Source organism: Furipterus horrens, unplaced genomic scaffold (genome assembly GCF_987537825.1).
Source record: "Furipterus horrens unplaced genomic scaffold, mFurHor1.1.pri manual_scaffold_7, whole genome shotgun sequence".
In the NCBI taxonomy this organism is placed as follows: Eukaryota; Metazoa; Chordata; class Mammalia; order Chiroptera; family Furipteridae; genus Furipterus; species Furipterus horrens.
Genome location: NW_028327177.1, coordinates 65,222,285 through 65,238,911, shown reverse-complemented (window position 1 = coordinate 65,238,911; position 16,627 = coordinate 65,222,285). Strand labels below are relative to the sequence as shown.

General features: G+C 37.9%; 1 protein-coding gene across 2 annotated transcripts in view; it reads left to right on the top strand.

The window, feature by feature from the left end:
- Positions 1–16,627, top strand: part of MRPS28 (mitochondrial ribosomal protein S28) — a 114,885-nt gene that overhangs the window by 45,356 nt on the left and 52,902 nt on the right. The window contains exon 3 of one of the 2 annotated variants that reach the window (XM_090283761.1): positions 6,572–6,670. The exons of the other annotated variant lie outside the window; for it this stretch is intronic. Coding sequence (XP_090139887.1) covers positions 6,572–6,670 — 99 coding nt within the window. The remainder of the gene's footprint in view (positions 1–6,571; positions 6,671–16,627) is intronic. 2 annotated transcript variants of the gene reach the window in all.

The following is a 16,627-nucleotide window of genomic DNA, read 5'->3' as shown; positions in this document are numbered from 1 at the left end:
ATGCTCTATCTTTCAGCAAAAATAATTTTAAGTGTGTGGTATAGTGCCTTGTAGATTCTAAATTCACCATAAGTACTCATTGCTTACTTGTTTGATAGACAGGAGTCACAGAAGTATTTAGCTTACAACAGTAGGGTATTGCATTTATTGGTTGAGATATACTGTTCTTATTTTTCCATTGGTATTATAAAGGAATAATATTACCTTTGTTGAAGAGGATTGAATATTCCTGTTCTAGTAAATAATTGAGAGCCACTCAATTTTAAGAAGAAAAATAAAATTAATGTTGAAGTCAGTATAAGTCCATTATTTTCCAGGACTGAAAATCAGGAGATACATGTTATCTTCATAATTATCTAATATTATCATAATCTTTATGTATGTTCCATGTTGTTGAGTTGGCTCAGTCTCCTAGTGAACTGATGTGTGAGTGATGTCCACAATGTCCTTTCCTCAACAGCCATGCTCAGCTCCTACAGACTCATGCCTATGGCTTCTTGTATGGAATCAATCTATCTCATATTTGGTTGTCTTTTCCTGCTGCCTTCTGTTTTTTCCCAGCATTATTGTCTTTTCCAAGGAACCCTGCCTTTTCATATGCCCAAAATGGACAACTTCAGTTTTGTCATTTTTGCCTCCTTCCAGGTTTTGGGCTTAACTTGCTCTAGGACTCAGTTAGTTTTGACAGCCCTATGTATTTGTAGAGCCCTTCTCTAGTAATGTATTTCAGATGAGTGAATTTTTTTCCTGTTAGCCTTCCTCACTGTCCAACTTTTGCATCCATACATATAGTAATTGGAAATATGACAGTGTGGATGATCTTAGCTCGGTTTATAATGACACATCTTTGCTGTTGGTGACTTTAACTAATTCTTCCATTGCTGCCTTTTCAAGTCTCAAGCCTTCTCATGATTTCTTGGCTGCAGTATCCATATGAGTTGACAAATGAACCAAGGTAAGCAATTTTTTAACAATTTCAATGTCTTCATTGTATGTTAAAGTTGTGTATTTTTTCTGTAGTCATGATTTTTGTCTTGATATTCAAATGTAATCCTGCTTTGGCCCTTTCTTCTTTCACTTTCATTGAAAGTCATTTCAAGTTATTGCTACTTTCTGCCAGTAAGGTGATGTGATCTTCATTTCTTAAGTTACTGGTATTCCACTAGTTTCCACTTCTCCTTCCTCTGAGTTTAGTCCAGGTTTTTGTTTATTTTCTACCTACAGATTGAACAAATTCGGAGACAGATACATTGTTGTCTGACACCTTTGCCTCCAGGAAACCATTCTGTCTCCATATTCTTCCCTATAGTGACTTCCTATCCACAATACAAGCTACACAACAGAATAATCAAGTGCTGAGGCACTCCCAGTTCTTTCAGAGTGGCCCATAGCTTTTCATGATGGACACAGTCAGAGGCTCTACTGTGCAGTATATAACAGACTAACCTGAAATGCTTTGGAGCATTCCAGTATCCAGCGGATGTTTGCTATTTGATCTGAGTGCCTCTTGTTTGAATCCAGCTTGAACATCTAGAAATTTTATTAGCTTTTACTATGTTGAATCACTTTTCTAAGCATCATTGGCCCTGAAATAAGAATTTCTGAATTTGAATCCTGGTTCTGCTACATATTAATTATGTGCTCTTAGGCAAATTGCTTTACTTCACGGGAGCCTCAATTATCTTGTCTTTAAAATGGCTGAATGAAATGATAATGTATACTTACTCCAAATGATTGGTATGAGAATTAAATGAGGTCATCACCTTTATCATCATTATCGTGACAAGCTGACATTTTTGACTCTTTTACATTTCAAACAGATATTGTATATCCATACCTTGCTATCATTATACTTACTTGACAGATGAGGAAAGTAAGCCTCAGAGAATTTCTGACTTTCCAAATCACTTAGATTTGTTTCAGTTGCACATAGAAGAAACCTTGATAACTTTTGGCTTAAAAATAGAGAGACTTATTTTTCTTGCATAAGAATTCTTCTGGACACAGGAGACTTCCAGCGAAGATGGAAGCCTAGACTGACACACTCCGTCTCCCTCCACAACTAAGAAGGAATACAACTACCGCAAAACCAGAAATAACCAGAAGTTCCAGAAAATAAATGGAAGTCCAGCGTATGAGGTTAAAAAGAAGTGGTGCTCATCTGGATGGGTAGGAGGGCCGAAGCCAGGGCAGAGAGGTCAAGCTGTGCTGGCAGCGGGATGGCAGTAAGCACAGACACCCATATTTAAGAGGAGGCGAGAAGCACCTGGGGAGCACCCCTGGCTGTAGACCAGCCCTGTCAGCTCACGATTCCAACGCCAGGGACGACAGACCTCCATTGCCTTGGACTGTGAGGCCAGGAAGGGGTGAGGATGGAGGAGGAGGCTCTCAGTCTCTCAGCGGAGAGTGAACGGCAGGAATCCATTTTGGACCCCCACCCCCACACAGAACACCACAGTGTGGTAAGAAGGGTCGCTGGGTTGTGACGAGTGCATGGGGCTCCGCCCCCTATAGCATAGGAGGTGTGACAGCCCTGCCCAGAAAGCAAAGGTAAACACAAAACTCTCAGGATGGAACAGATCATGATAGAGATTCCAGTGACACAGCTGACCAGACAGCAAATATCTAATCTAATGGCTCAGCAGATAGGAAATCTTCCTGAGGCACAGTTCAGAGCTTTGGCTATACGAATGCTTACAGACCTGATAGCAGATCTTAAACAAGACGGGGAAGTGAACAAAAACACATACCAAACTAGTGGTGAGGGAAAGACAACCAGGGATCAAATCAACAAATCAGTACATAGGGAAAGAACAAACAGTCAATCATTGCAGAAAGAGGAAACAAAAAGTGAGGAAAATGAGGAGAGGCTCAGAAACCTATGGGACAGCTATAAGCAGGCCAACATCTGAATCATAGGGTTCCAAAAGGTGAAGATGATGATCTAGAAATTGAAAAATTATGTGAAAAAATAATGAAGCAGAACTTCCCTAACTTGGGGAAGGAAATAGACTTACAGGTCCAGGAAGCACAGAGAGTTCCAAAAAACCTGGACCTAGGAGAACCACACCAACACACATTATAAACAAAATGTCAGAAATTAAGGATAAAGAGAGAATCTTAAAAGCAGCAAGACAGAAGAAGAGAATTACGTACAAAGGGGTCCCAATTAGACTATCAGCTGATTTCTCAAAAGGAATTCTGCAGGCATGAAGGGACTGGCAAGAAATATTCAAAGTAATGAAAAGCAAAAACCTACAGCCACGATTACTCTATCCAGCGAAGCTGTCATTCCAAATAGAAGGTCAGAGAAAGTGCTTCCAGGACAAAGTAAAACTGAAGGAGTTCATCAGATCCAAACCACTGTTACATGAAATGTTAAAGGGACTTGTTTAGGAGAAAGAGGATCAAAACTATGAACATTAAAGTGAAAACTGTATCACAACAATCAACAACAGAAGCTAGGGAACCAAAACAAAGGCAAACTAAGTAGGCAACGAGAGTGGGAAAAGAATTATAGGCATGGGGAACATTATAAAGGGAGGTCAGTGGGGATGGGGAAGTGGGGAAAAGGAGGGAGATGGTGCAGGAATTAAGAAGCATAGTAGGAGAGAGTGGAGTAGACAGGAAGATGTTGAGAAGAATTATATGCACAACCAGTGGGCATGGACTAAGGCTCAGGGACAACTGGAGGGAGGGGTGTTCTGGGTGGAGAGGAACAAAGGGGAAAAATTGGGACAACTGTAACAGCATAATCAGTAAAGCATATTAAAAAAATATTCTTCTGGATGTTGGTGGCTTCTGAGGTCGCTTTAGCAACTTGACAGCGCTGGGTTCCTGCCTCTTGTGTTCTGGGTGCAGTAAAATCACTGATTCTCTGGGACAACAAGTCTCTGTGTTTAAGACGGGAAGAGAACAGAGAATGGAGAGGGTCAGTCAGCTTCTCTATCCTTTAGTCTGGAAAACCAAAGATTTTTTCCAGACTTTAGCCTACGTTTCCATGACTAGCCCTGTGTAAGATATAAGGGAAGGTTGTAGGGAAAGCACTAGTAACATTAGGAATAAACACTACCCAGCAGCTACACAGCATATTTTTCCTTCTTGCAATTTTATATTTTTCAGAATAAAAATTATTTACCTTTTTAGGGTGGCTGAATTTTGAAGGTTATGTGCCCCTCCGTATTGTCAAATAAAAATACAAAATAGACATTAGTAACTAAATGTTTTTTATATTGGAAATGACTACTAAGATATGTTTGTTTCTGAAAACATTTTTCAACTTTCTGTAGCAAAGAAAATATAATACATAATTAAAGTAATGAGTTTTGCCTCTTTCCATTCTAATTATTATGTTTTAACTCATGGTAAATGAATTTGTTCTTTGCTCATTTCCTAAGGGTGGCTATTCACTGATTTCATTTTCTGGAAAATAAAATTATGTCACAGTTCTTGGAAACTGCTTGCTTATTTATTTATTTATTTATTTATTTTCCAGAGATGGGGGTGGGGTAAAGAATGGCTGAAATTAGGTCATAATCCAGATTCTTTATTCAGTTCTCAAATATATATCCATAGCTCTTTTATTCTGTCTTTTCTATATTTGCTGCAAATAGCATTGAGTTTTGTAGAGAAAGGATAAGATCCAGTAAGATTTTGAGCCAGGCAACATTATTTACTCTTGTAGGCAAGGACAGTGAGGCCTGGAGAAGTTATAAAAGTCATGCAGAGCAGTAACCTAGGGCACCATAGAGCTTGTATTGGAGCCTGCCTGTTCCACAGTGCATTGTGAGGATGAAATCCTGAACAGTCGGCCCACTGAGGACAGAGCTTTCTGTTTCTTTTACAATATTAAATGACATGTTTATCAAATAAAACATGCCTCTGGTATTGCTTTTTACATTTCAACTTTTTTGTTGCAATTAACTTCTCTAAAATAATTAAGAAATATTATTAAGTATAAGCTGTAGTTTATCTTAGGACACACTGTGATTTCTGTTTTACCAAATCACTTTACCAGAGATATTATCAAGTAATTTTATTTAAGTTAAGCTAAATTCAGCCACACCATTGTCAACCATAAACTACTAATAAAGGAATGGACTCTTCCCATGTTGACCTTTCTAGTCTGAATTTCAAAGTATGTCTTTTTAACTAATGACATTATAGTGTGGTCTTTCAACATTTCTGTGTGTGTAGCTCTATTCAGGTTCATTTTTTTGAATTGGATAATTAACCAAGCAAAATATTCCTGCTTGCATTTTTATAATAAAAAGGAAAGTAGAAAAGTATTTATACATCTTGTCATTGTGAATATCATCAGATGCTGTGCCCTTTTATGTTAAAATTTTATGGCTTAAAATACATAAATTTGTATTTATGCAAGTATTCTGCCACAGTTTTATATATTATTTTGCTTACTCTAAAAATATATTACTGGCCAAACCAAACTCAGTTCTCTTGTTTCTTCATTTTAGATTGAAACTTTAATTTGTTTGTTCCATGTGTTAATTACTGCAGTGTCAAAGCTAATATTCTTCAGTGATCAAGCCAAATTACTAAACTTATATTATGTTGGTATTTCTGTTAACTAATTTTTTTCTTTCAACTTGTAAAAGCAATTCATTCCCATAAAAAAGCTATGGGAAATTCTCTAAGTAGAAAAACTTTAAAACTTCATAGGTCCCATTTTGTAATTGTGTGTGGTGATGGATATGAACTAGACTTACTGTGGTGATCATTTCACAGTATATACATGTCTCAGGTCACTATGTTGTACACCTGAAATTAATGTTCTATGTCAGTTATATCTCAATTTAAACATATACTGCTAAAAAAAAAAAAAAGACCTTCAAATATCCACCAATCATTTTGGTGAATTTCCTTCCAGTTTTTTCATCTAAATTCAGATTTTTGGGTTTTTTTTGTATGTGGTTTTAGTCATTTTCTCTCGTACATAGGAAACATACCCAATAAATAGAAGCAAAGCCCCATGCTGTCCAGAATATATAGTTTTCTGCATAGTTTATAAGTCATTCCCAAATTGCTTATTACCAAAACATTGGACAATAGCTCTTCAATATTCTTATATGGTTGTAGATGCTAGATTTTCTTTTCTTTTCCAAATCAACATACTGCATTAACTTTGCCTGTTGAATAACCTACCCATCAGTTTTCTATCTTAAAGCTAGTTCCTTTTTTCTTCTAATGACTGAAGGTATGTAGATATCACATGACTAGATAAATTAGTTTTTGAGAAAATTTAATGTGTCCTTTTTTATTCATGTTTAAGATTTTTCAATATTCTAGAAATGTTGAAACCATACTTTTATATGTTTTAAGTAATAAAGAGTATTTACTACACGATAACCCTTTTTAAAATAGCAACTTAAAGCTATATTTCTGTGTTCTGAACTCTGCATCTGAATTTCATGAACTAATAGTATGTGGTTTTTTAAAATACATTTATCAGTACTTGGGTTTTTTCTTTAGTTACCTATTAGCAGAAAATAAGGAGTTTGTATTCATGATCTGATTAGTTGTTTTTTTTAAGATTTTATTTATTTATTTTTAGAGAGAAGGGAAGGGAGGGAGAAGGAGAAAGAGGGAGAGAAACATCCATGCGTGGTTGCCTCTCATGTGCGCCAACTTGGGGACCTGGCCCGCAACCCAGGTATGTGCCCTGGCTGGGAATTGAACTGGCAACATTTCAGTTTGCAGGCTGGCACTCAACCCACTGAGCCACACCAGCCAGGGCAATCTGATTAGTTTTTATGATTTTAAAAGCAAGAACTTTCTAATGGATAGGAATTAAAATGGTGCAGCCACTTTGGAAAATACTTCAGCAGTTCCTTAAATACTTAAACAGAGTTACCATATGACCCAGCAGTTCCACTCGTAGGTATATATCCAAAAGAAATGAAAACATATGTCCAATCAAAAACTTGTACACAAATGTTCATAGCTGTATTATCATAATAGCCAGGAGGTGGAAAAACCTCAAATGTCTACCAGTTGATGAATTGATAAACAAAATGTATATTTGTGTATATATTCCATACAGTGGAATATTATTTGTCCATAAAAGGTAATGAATTACCAATAAATGATACAACTGGCTGAATCTTGAAAACATTATGCCAAGTGAAAGAAGCCAGTCACAGGGGCTACAGATTGTATGACTTCATGAACTGTCCAGAACAGGCAAATATTTACAAGTAGAAAGTATTATACTAGGAGGATGAGGGCTAGGGGCTTGAGGGATGATGGCTAAGGGGTATAAAGTTTCTTTTTGGAGTGATAAAAGTGTTTTAAAAAAAGCTGTGGTAATAGGTGAATCTTTAGATGAGTGAATTGTATGGTACATGAGTTACTGTATTTTTCTCACTGTAAGACACACCTGACCATAAGACGCACCTAGGTTTAGAGGAGGAAAATAAGAAAAAAAAAATTCTGAACCAGATGGTGTACTAAAATATTGAATAAAATTTAACAGAATAACATTTCAACCATGTAAAGTGAAGAGCAGTGAAGAGCAGTCAACAGCAGTATTAAAAACCATCATCACTGCCATTAACAAATGATGAGAGACTTTAAGGTTGAAGTACTCTTCCGGTTTTCTGCAAACCCCAAGAACTCATCATTGCTAGTGTTAGATTTTGTGGGGGCCTTTAATAACAGGCATTGAGGAAGTTAAGAGGTACCACTAGTTGTAACAGTCACTGAGAGTATCACTATCCTATTTACAGGTTCTGGCAGACTATCCCCAGTGCTTGTTATGGCTAGTGATACCCTTTAATCCCTTCAGTGCCTGTGCTACTACCAGAGTAGTGACCCTACCATAACTCCCTTTATATACTACAAACTTCAGCATTCATGGCTGCTCACCTAGTTACTGCTGGCCTCCTCACACAGAAATCTGGTGTGCACTGGAAACAGTATGGAGGTAGACGAGACAGCTACTGGCATCTAAAGAAGCCAGTAGCCAGCAGCCAGCCAAGCACATGTTACTTCAGCTTCACCCATCTGCCTCTCATGATTGGCAGAGCTTAAGACACAGTGATTGATGATTGGAAGCAGTTCTCCTGACACAGACCCCACCCAGTGTCAAAGACAATTGGCAATTGGCACTGTGCCTCATACCCGTTATTAGCCTCAGCTGATTCTACAGGTTAGCAGTTGTAGCTGGGAGTGTCAGGCGGCTCTCTCCACTCTCCCAGGTCCCGGATGATGGGCAGAGGCGGATGGTAACTGACTGGATGCTCTGAGATTCAGAAGTAAAGTGGGACATTTAAGCATCCCCAGGGGTTTTGTGTGGGCCCACGGCTTCCTCTTCTAACAGCTGTTGCCACCGCTGACATGTCAGGTAATACACATCACGGTCTGTGACGCAATATTTGCTCCATAAAATGCACAGACATTTCCCCTCACTTTTGGGGGAAAAAAGTGTGTCTTATGTAGTGAAAAATATGGTATATATTAATTTTTTTAAAAGAACTTTTCTGTATAAAAATGGCAACATAAGGGAGTCAAGAAACTCAATTTCTGTTCTGTCAGCTTGAGCAAATCACACATCTTCTTTGGTCCTCAGTCCCATTGTCTTGTTGATGTTTTTTTAGAGTCTTCCCAGTCCTAACATCTATTATTTTAATTTGAGGGGGAAATGTTCTGATTACAACTGTCAACAAGTATGCATTTAGACACATCGATTGCTCTTATTCAATGTTTTCTCAAATTGCAGGCATGCTGATTTAGTGGGACTAAGCCTGCTGCCCTCTTCTCCCTTATCATGGTTTCTAATGGAAAGTGCATTGTTTGTTTATATTAAAGGCAACACTTTTCCAAAGTTACTACTCAGTACAGTTCACCTCGTTTCTTAGCCCAAACGATACATGTGGTGCCACAGAATCTACTGTCACATAACTTCATTTACTCCATTATAAAATATGCTAAGAGCAGTCCTTGTCACTGCAGTGTTAGAAGACCTCAACAAATAACCACAGACTTTATTTATAGCAATGTATGTTTTGGATTTATAACATTTTATCTGTTATAGACATAGTGTGTTATTTACTTGGTTACTTTATAATTGTGATAGTTTCACACCACCCACTGTAGGTCGTGCAGTGCTTATTCTGACCACAAATTAAGGAGTTATTTTTTCTGTGGTTCAATCATACACAAGGATTATATTACAAGAGTTCCCAGAGCCCAGGTTCTATAAACAGTTTTTTGGAAGATGTGTTTGTGTAATAGGCCAACTAGATTCTTGGTACTGAAAACATCAGAGGGCAGAACTCAGATGAGCAAAACATAATTTTTTAGTCATAAAATTATTGAACATCATGCTATATTAAATGTCAGGTGAGGAATTTACCAAGTGCTCTCCTGTTGGAATATGGCAGCAGTCTTTTCAATAGGACAGAATTGTAGGAATTTTCTTACCCATAGAGCAGTGACTGTTTAGACTTTGAGGGGCATTAGGCCCACATGAAAATACAGTGAAATCACCTTATCTATCTAGGCAAATTTATACAGATTTGTTCATCCACATATTTGCATGTAATATTAGGGGATTCACAGACTCCCCTAACACACCATTTAAACTTAGGGACCCATGAACTTAAAGACCCATGATCTGAAGGTGTGGGAGCAAGATTGGTTTTATCTTCTGGCATTTTCTGGTGACATTTTGAAGGTGGAGCCATGTGGTCCTGTCTTGATGGCAGTGTATAATATGTGCTGAATTTGAAGGATAATAGAGGTTGTCCCTGTGATAAGCACCATAGGAATGCATCACATGTGCCTGGCTCTTTTGTTTATTGCTGTATCCAAGCATGTACAATAATAGGTGCGCTGTAAATATTTACTGAATAAATGAAGAGGTCCAAGGAGAAGTGTGTTCTGTGGAAGAGCTGACCCTTGTTTCCAGTAATAGCTGATATTTGAGAAGCAACATAAGAAAAAAAAAGAGTGCATCTAGTAATATCAAAGATGTTCACTTTACATCTGAACACAAGATCTAGTTTTCCTGTTTAGTTCTCTCCTTGCATAATCATAATTGGTTTTCCTTTCATTGCAGATGACCAAGTTTTTCTATCACTCTGCCTTTTCCATTTCAGATATTCAGTAATTAGAGAAAGGGCAGTTTCTCTAAAAAGTTTTTGTACTGTTTCTAGCTTTTTTGAAAACCTACAGAATTTTTGAAATATATTTTTGGCTAAAATGTTTGTTTTATAAGTAATGGAAATTTTGCTCTGTGAGATTTTGTTCCAGATTTTTCAGTTCTTTCTCTATACATTTAGAAAAGAGTGACCCAAAGTTAGGCCTTATTTTTTCTTATTTCTTTGAAAACCAAGTAGATGTTATGGTGCATTTGCAAGCAAAGAGGAAACGAGGCAATTTAGAAGCAAACTGCAGCGTTTATTTACCTGGCCAGGGACGGTTCTTTCCTACACAAAAACAGAAGATGGGAGAACCGCCCCGCCTCACAAACTAAAGGGTTTTTGAAGGCAAAAAATTATAAAGGCAAAAATTATACTCATGCTCCTGCAGCTGTCAGGTAACAGGCGACAGGTGGGAAAACTGCACACACACCCCTTTTTTTTTTTTTTTTTTTTTTTTTTTTTTTCTTTTTTTAGAGGGATTTTAGCTGATAAACACTTGGCACGTTTGGGCTACTGGGGGTTAAGATAGCAGCTGGGGTAAGCAAGTGAAGAGGGGCTACATGGTTGCTGGGGTGAACAAGCAAAAATGACCTGTAACATAGATAGCTAAGATTTCCATATTGTTCCTGCCTGTCTAGTGAATGACTTCAAAAGACAATCTAAGTCTTTTCCGTACAAATGACTTTATACAAAAAAATTAATTTAGTGTATCATCTTCGGTCACCTTTTGAGAAATAAATGAAAAGTTGTATTGTTAAATTACTTTTTCTTTTTTCTTTTTTTTCTTTTTTAGTTTTGTATCACAACTAAGAAAAGGGGAGTTTTAAATTGATCAGAAGCAAATATGTAATGACTAATTGCTATATTCCAGGCAAATACTTTATATACGTTAGCTCACTAACCCTTACAACAGTTGTATTGGGCACATACTATTGTTATTCCTATTTTGTAATAAGGGCAACAAAGGGCACAGAGAAGTTAAATAACGAGTTTCTCACTCAGCAATTTGCAGAGCCTGGATTCCACCATTAACAGTCTAGTTGAAAAGCCAATACTGTTAACCAACACACTAAACTGCCTGTTAATCTCTTAAATCGTGAATAAATGCTAGAGGCAGTCAAGGAAGGCTTCTCAAGAGGAAATAACACTTGAGCCAGTTCCTAAAGAATGAGAAGTTTCCTAAGTAGATAAGAGGAGCGGAAGGCAGATGCATGGATGCCCAGCAGTATAAAAGGAAAGGCTGGGCAGGGAAAGTAGGAGGGGATAAGACTAGGAAGTAGGTTGGTATCAGATTCTGAATTGACTTGCATTTTGTTCAGGGAGCCTGGACTTACTCTTTATTATAGAGCAGTCCCATGATACAAATCCAAAGACTGATGCTGGACTAGTTACCTAAGAATCAGGCAACTGATTATTAAAAAGGCAAATTTCTAAGCCCCACTCTAGGAAATTCTGATTCAGAAAGTCAAGAGTGAGGGCCAGAAATCTTAAGTAGTACTGATGGATATAAAGGCACACTTGGGACCTCTGCTAGTAGAGATTTATAAGCACAGGGTGTGACAAGGACTGTATTTTTCTTTAAAATGGAAGTTATTGAAGCTAGTACAAAATATATTGGAGATTTGGAGGCAGCAGATCAATGGGAAGCTATTCCAAACTTTCAGATGGAGGGGACAGATTAGAAAGATATTTTAATATAAGAGCGATTGGTAAATAAGCAGAAAGGCAATAATTGGGTTAGCGTTATTGGTTGAGCAAATAGGTGGATAATCATGCTTTACCTGAGTGATAAGCAAAATCATTTTGCCATACTAACATAGTTAAATCTGTGCAGTTGCAGTCAAGGTAATATAAATAGTCTGTATCAGATTATATGACTTGAGGCCAGGCAGAATGTTTACTATAGAAAACAAAAACTCAAGATTTTTTGTACAGGCTCTAGGGAGTAAGGGCTGAGCAGTTCTGTCAGAGGAGACTTCCTGTGGTGGCTAAATGTAGAGGAAGTGGAAACCTGTCAACTGTGACCTGTCAGCTTCTATGGGGACCCAACTTTGTGGTGCTGCACACTCTTTTGTAAATCCAGGTCTTTGCCTAAGGCCAAAATGGCATACTATTTCCCGCTCAAGGCCTCAGGCAATGCCTTCAACCTTGATTATCCAACTTGACACCTGAGACAGTGCACAGGTTGGTGTAAAAATTCCATCAGAAAGCAGTCACTCAAGCATAGCACTTGTTTCCTGTTTATGCTGAATGCCTCTGGAAGTTTCCCCGCACACCTTCAGCCACCCCTGACCACTCAGGGAGTGGTCTTTGTGCAGCTATGTCAAAACCATGTGGCCTTTTCCAGATTGGTCTAACCCGATTAGACTAAAACAGGTAGTCGAATTGAGTTGGAACCAATCCAAGTTCCATCCCTTGAATTTTGGGATTAGGAAGAAAAGAAAGAGAATTATTAGTCTCTTCACATGTGTTGGGCTTTAACTTGTAATTCAAGGGCCTTGAGCAGCCATATATGCCATGAAGTCTGGAGAACAGAGAAAGCTGGTTTAAAGGAAGAGGGAAGGATTATGCAGACATATAGAGTGAAGAGAGGTGACGGAGGAGGAGAGGGAGATACATATCACTGCCCCAGTCTCATGGATCTCAGTGTCCAGACCCAGCCCTTGAATCTGCTCTGGGGTTTCTTAAGGCACCCATGTACCCTAATAATAAATACATCTTCTCTCTCTCTCTCTCTCTTATTAAGCTAGTTTAAGTTAATTTCTATTTTAAGAGCCAACAGCCAGTGTCTGCACATCAATGATTCCTACTCTGATTCTTTCTCTTGGCTGTGGTCAAAAAATACGTTACCAGGAATGTGCTATCAGGCACACACCAGGCTTACCAGTTTTGAAAAATATTTGGCCTTCAGCTGACATACTAGGATTCAGTGATTCGAAATACAGCCCAGGCTTCATATTTTCCTCACAATTTAGGCATTTAGATTGAGTGTTACCAGAAAAAGCACTTTAGGGTGGTAAACGCAGTGGTTTGTGTTCCAACGTGAAATTTTAAATTCAAGTACATATCCAGCATATCTCTAAACACTTAATTCAGGGTTCTGGTTTTTGTGTTCCTTTCCTTCCTTTTTTCAAATGATTTTTTGATTCTTGCCAAGGTTTGTAGCCAGTTTATGACTATAGAAAAAATGGAACTTAATTCAGAGCCTTGGCTTCAACAACATTTTTTTCTCACAGTTTTGGAGGCTTGGAAGTCCCATGACCTAGGTACTAGCAGATTCCATGTCTCGGGAGGATCCACTTCCTGGTTCATGACAGCCGTCTTCACACTGTGTTCTCACATGGGAGAAGGGAGCTCTGGGTTGACGTCGTCATCATTTTTTTTTTTTCTTTTTTCTTTTCCTAATATTCAGTAGGTTTTTTTTTTTCTTTTTCTTTTTTATTGTTTTCCTATTATAGTTGTCCCAGTTTTCCCCCTTTCCTCTCCCCTGCCTCACCCACCCCCTGTTCCCACAGTCAATCTTCACCCTGTTGTCTGTGTCCACAGGTCATTTATACCTGTTTCTTGACTAGATTCTTCCCCTTTTTCTCCACTTACGCCTCTTTCTCCTCCCCTCTGGTTGCTGTCAGTCTGTTCCTTGTTTCCATGCCTCTGGTTCTATTTTGCTCATTTGTATGTTTTGTTCATGAGGTTCCTTTTATAGGTGGGATCATATGATATTCGTCTTTCGCCACCTCGCTTATTTTACTTAGTATAATACGCTCCAGTTCCATCTATGCTTTTGGGAAGGGTAGGAGTTCCTTCTTTGTTTCTGCTGCCTAGTATTCCATTGTGTAAATGTACCACAGTTTTTTGATCTACTCATTTACCGAAGGGCCCTTAGGCTGTTTCTAGCACTTAGCTATTGTAAATAATGCTGCTGTGAGCATAGGGCATAGGTTCTTTTGAATTGGTGTTTCAGGATTCTTCAGGTATAATCCCAGCAGTGGAATTATTGGATCAAAAGGCAGTTCCATTTTTAGTTTTTTGAGGAAATTCCATACTGTTTTCCACAGTGGCTACACCAGTCTACATTCCCACCAGCAATGTACTAGGCTTCACATTTCTCCACATCCTCACCTGGACTTGTTTGTTGATTTGTTAATAATGGCCGTTCTGACCTGTGTGAGGTGGTATCTCATTGTGGTTTTAACTTGCATCTCTTGATGGCTAGTGATGTTAAGTATCCTTTCATATGCCTATGGGCCCTCTATATGTCCTCCTTGGAGAGGTGTCTATTCAGGTCCTTTGCCCATTTTTAAATTAGATTGTTTGTCTTCCTGGTGTTGAGTCCTGTGAGTTCTTTATATATTTTGGAAATCAAACCCTTGTCCAAGGTATCATTGGCAAATATGTTTTCCAATACCGTTAGTTCCCTTTTCATTTTGCTGATGTTTTCTGTAACTCTGCAGAAGCTTTTTAATTTGATATAGTCCCATTTGTTTATTCTTTCCTTTATTTCTTTTACCTTAGAGGATGTATCAGTGAAAATATTGCTGCATGGGATATCTGAAATTTTCCTGCCTATTTTTTTTCCTCTAGGACTTTTATGTGTCACAGTTTATGTTTAAATATATTATCCATCTTGAGTTTATTCTGATGTATGGTGTAAGTTGGGGGTCTAGTTTCGTTTTTTTGCATGTACCATTCTAGTTCTCCCAACACCATTTGTTGAAGAGGCTATTTTTACTCCATTTTGTGCTCTTGTGCTCTTTCTCAAACACTAATTGACCATATAGACCTGGGTTTGTTTCTGAGCTCTCTGTTCGGTGCCATTGATCTATGTCTCTGTTCTTATGCCAGTACCAGACTGTCTTGATTACAGCAGCCTTGTAATATAGTTTGATACAGGTATTGTGATCCCTCCTTCTTCGTTTTCTTTCTCAAGATTGCTGAGGCTATTCAAGGTCATTTTTGGTTTCATATAAATCTTTGAAGTATTTGTTCTAGATCTGTGAAATACGCCATTGGTATTTTAATAGGGATTGTGTTGAATCTGTAGATTGTTTTAGGATATATGGATATTTTAATGATGTTGATTCTTCCCATCCATGAACATGGTATATGCTTCCATTTATTTGTATCTTCCTTAATTTCTTTCTTCAGTGTTCTGTAGTTTTCTGCGTACAGGTTTTTGCCTCCTTGGTTAAGTTTATTCCTAGGTACTTTATTTTTCTGGTTACTAGAGTGAATGGAATTTTCTCCCTAGTTTCTGTTTCTTATATTTCATTGTTGTACAAAAACGCCTTTGATTTCTGAATATTGACTTTGTATCCCACTGTTTTGCCAAATTCACTTATTAGGTCAAGTGATTTTTTGGTGGAGTCTGTAGAGTTTTCTAAGTACACTATCACACAAATAATGACAGTTTTACTTCCTCCTTTCCAACTTGGATACCTTTTATTTCTTTCTCTTGTGTGATCACTGTAGGCTGGAACTTCCAATACTATATTGAATAAAAGCAGTAAAAGCAGGCAGACACACTTGTCTTGTTCCTGATCTTAGGGGGAAAGCTTTTAGTTTTTGCCCATTGAGTATGATATTGACTTCAGGTTTCTCATATATGGCCTTTATTATGTTGAGGTATGCTCCCTCTATTCACACTTGGCTGAGCATTTTTATCATAAATGGGTGCTGTACTTTATCAAATGCTTTTTCAGCATCTGTTGATATGATAATGTGATTTTTATCTTTCATTTTATTTATGGGGTGTGTTACATTTATTGATATGTGAATATTATACTATCTTTGCATCCCTGAGATGAATCCCATTTGTTCATGATGTACGGTCTTTTTAATGTTTTGCTGAATCCAGTTTGCCAATATTCTGCTGAGGATTTTAGCATCTGTGTTCATCAGCGATATTGGCCTGTAGTTTTCTTTCTTTGTTGTGTCTTTACCTAGTTTTGGAATTAGGATAATACTGGCCTCACAAAAAGAATTTGCAAGTCTTCCCTCTTCATAATTTTTTGGAATAGCATAAGAAGGATACTTGGAGTTGGCTCTTTTTTAAGTGTTTGGTAATATTTACCTGTGAAGCTATGTGGTCCAGGGCTTTTGCATGCTGGGAGTTTTTGATTACTGCTTCAGTTTCACTAGATGTTATTGGTCTGTTCAGGCTTTCTGCTTCTTGATTCAGTTTGGGAAGATTATGTTTCCAGAATTTTGTCCATTTCCCCCAGGTTTTCAAATTTCTTGGTATATAGTTGTTTGTAGTAATTTGTTACAATCCTTTGTATTTCTGTGGTATTGGATGTAGTTTCTCTTCTGTTTATGATTGTATTTATTTGGGTCCTCTCTTTTTTAAAAGATTTTATTTGACTTTGGAGGGAGGAAAAGGGAGGGAGGGAGAGAGAGAGGGAAAGAAACATCAATGCGTGGTTGCCTCTTGCGCACCCCAAACTTGGTACCTGGCCTGGCCTGCA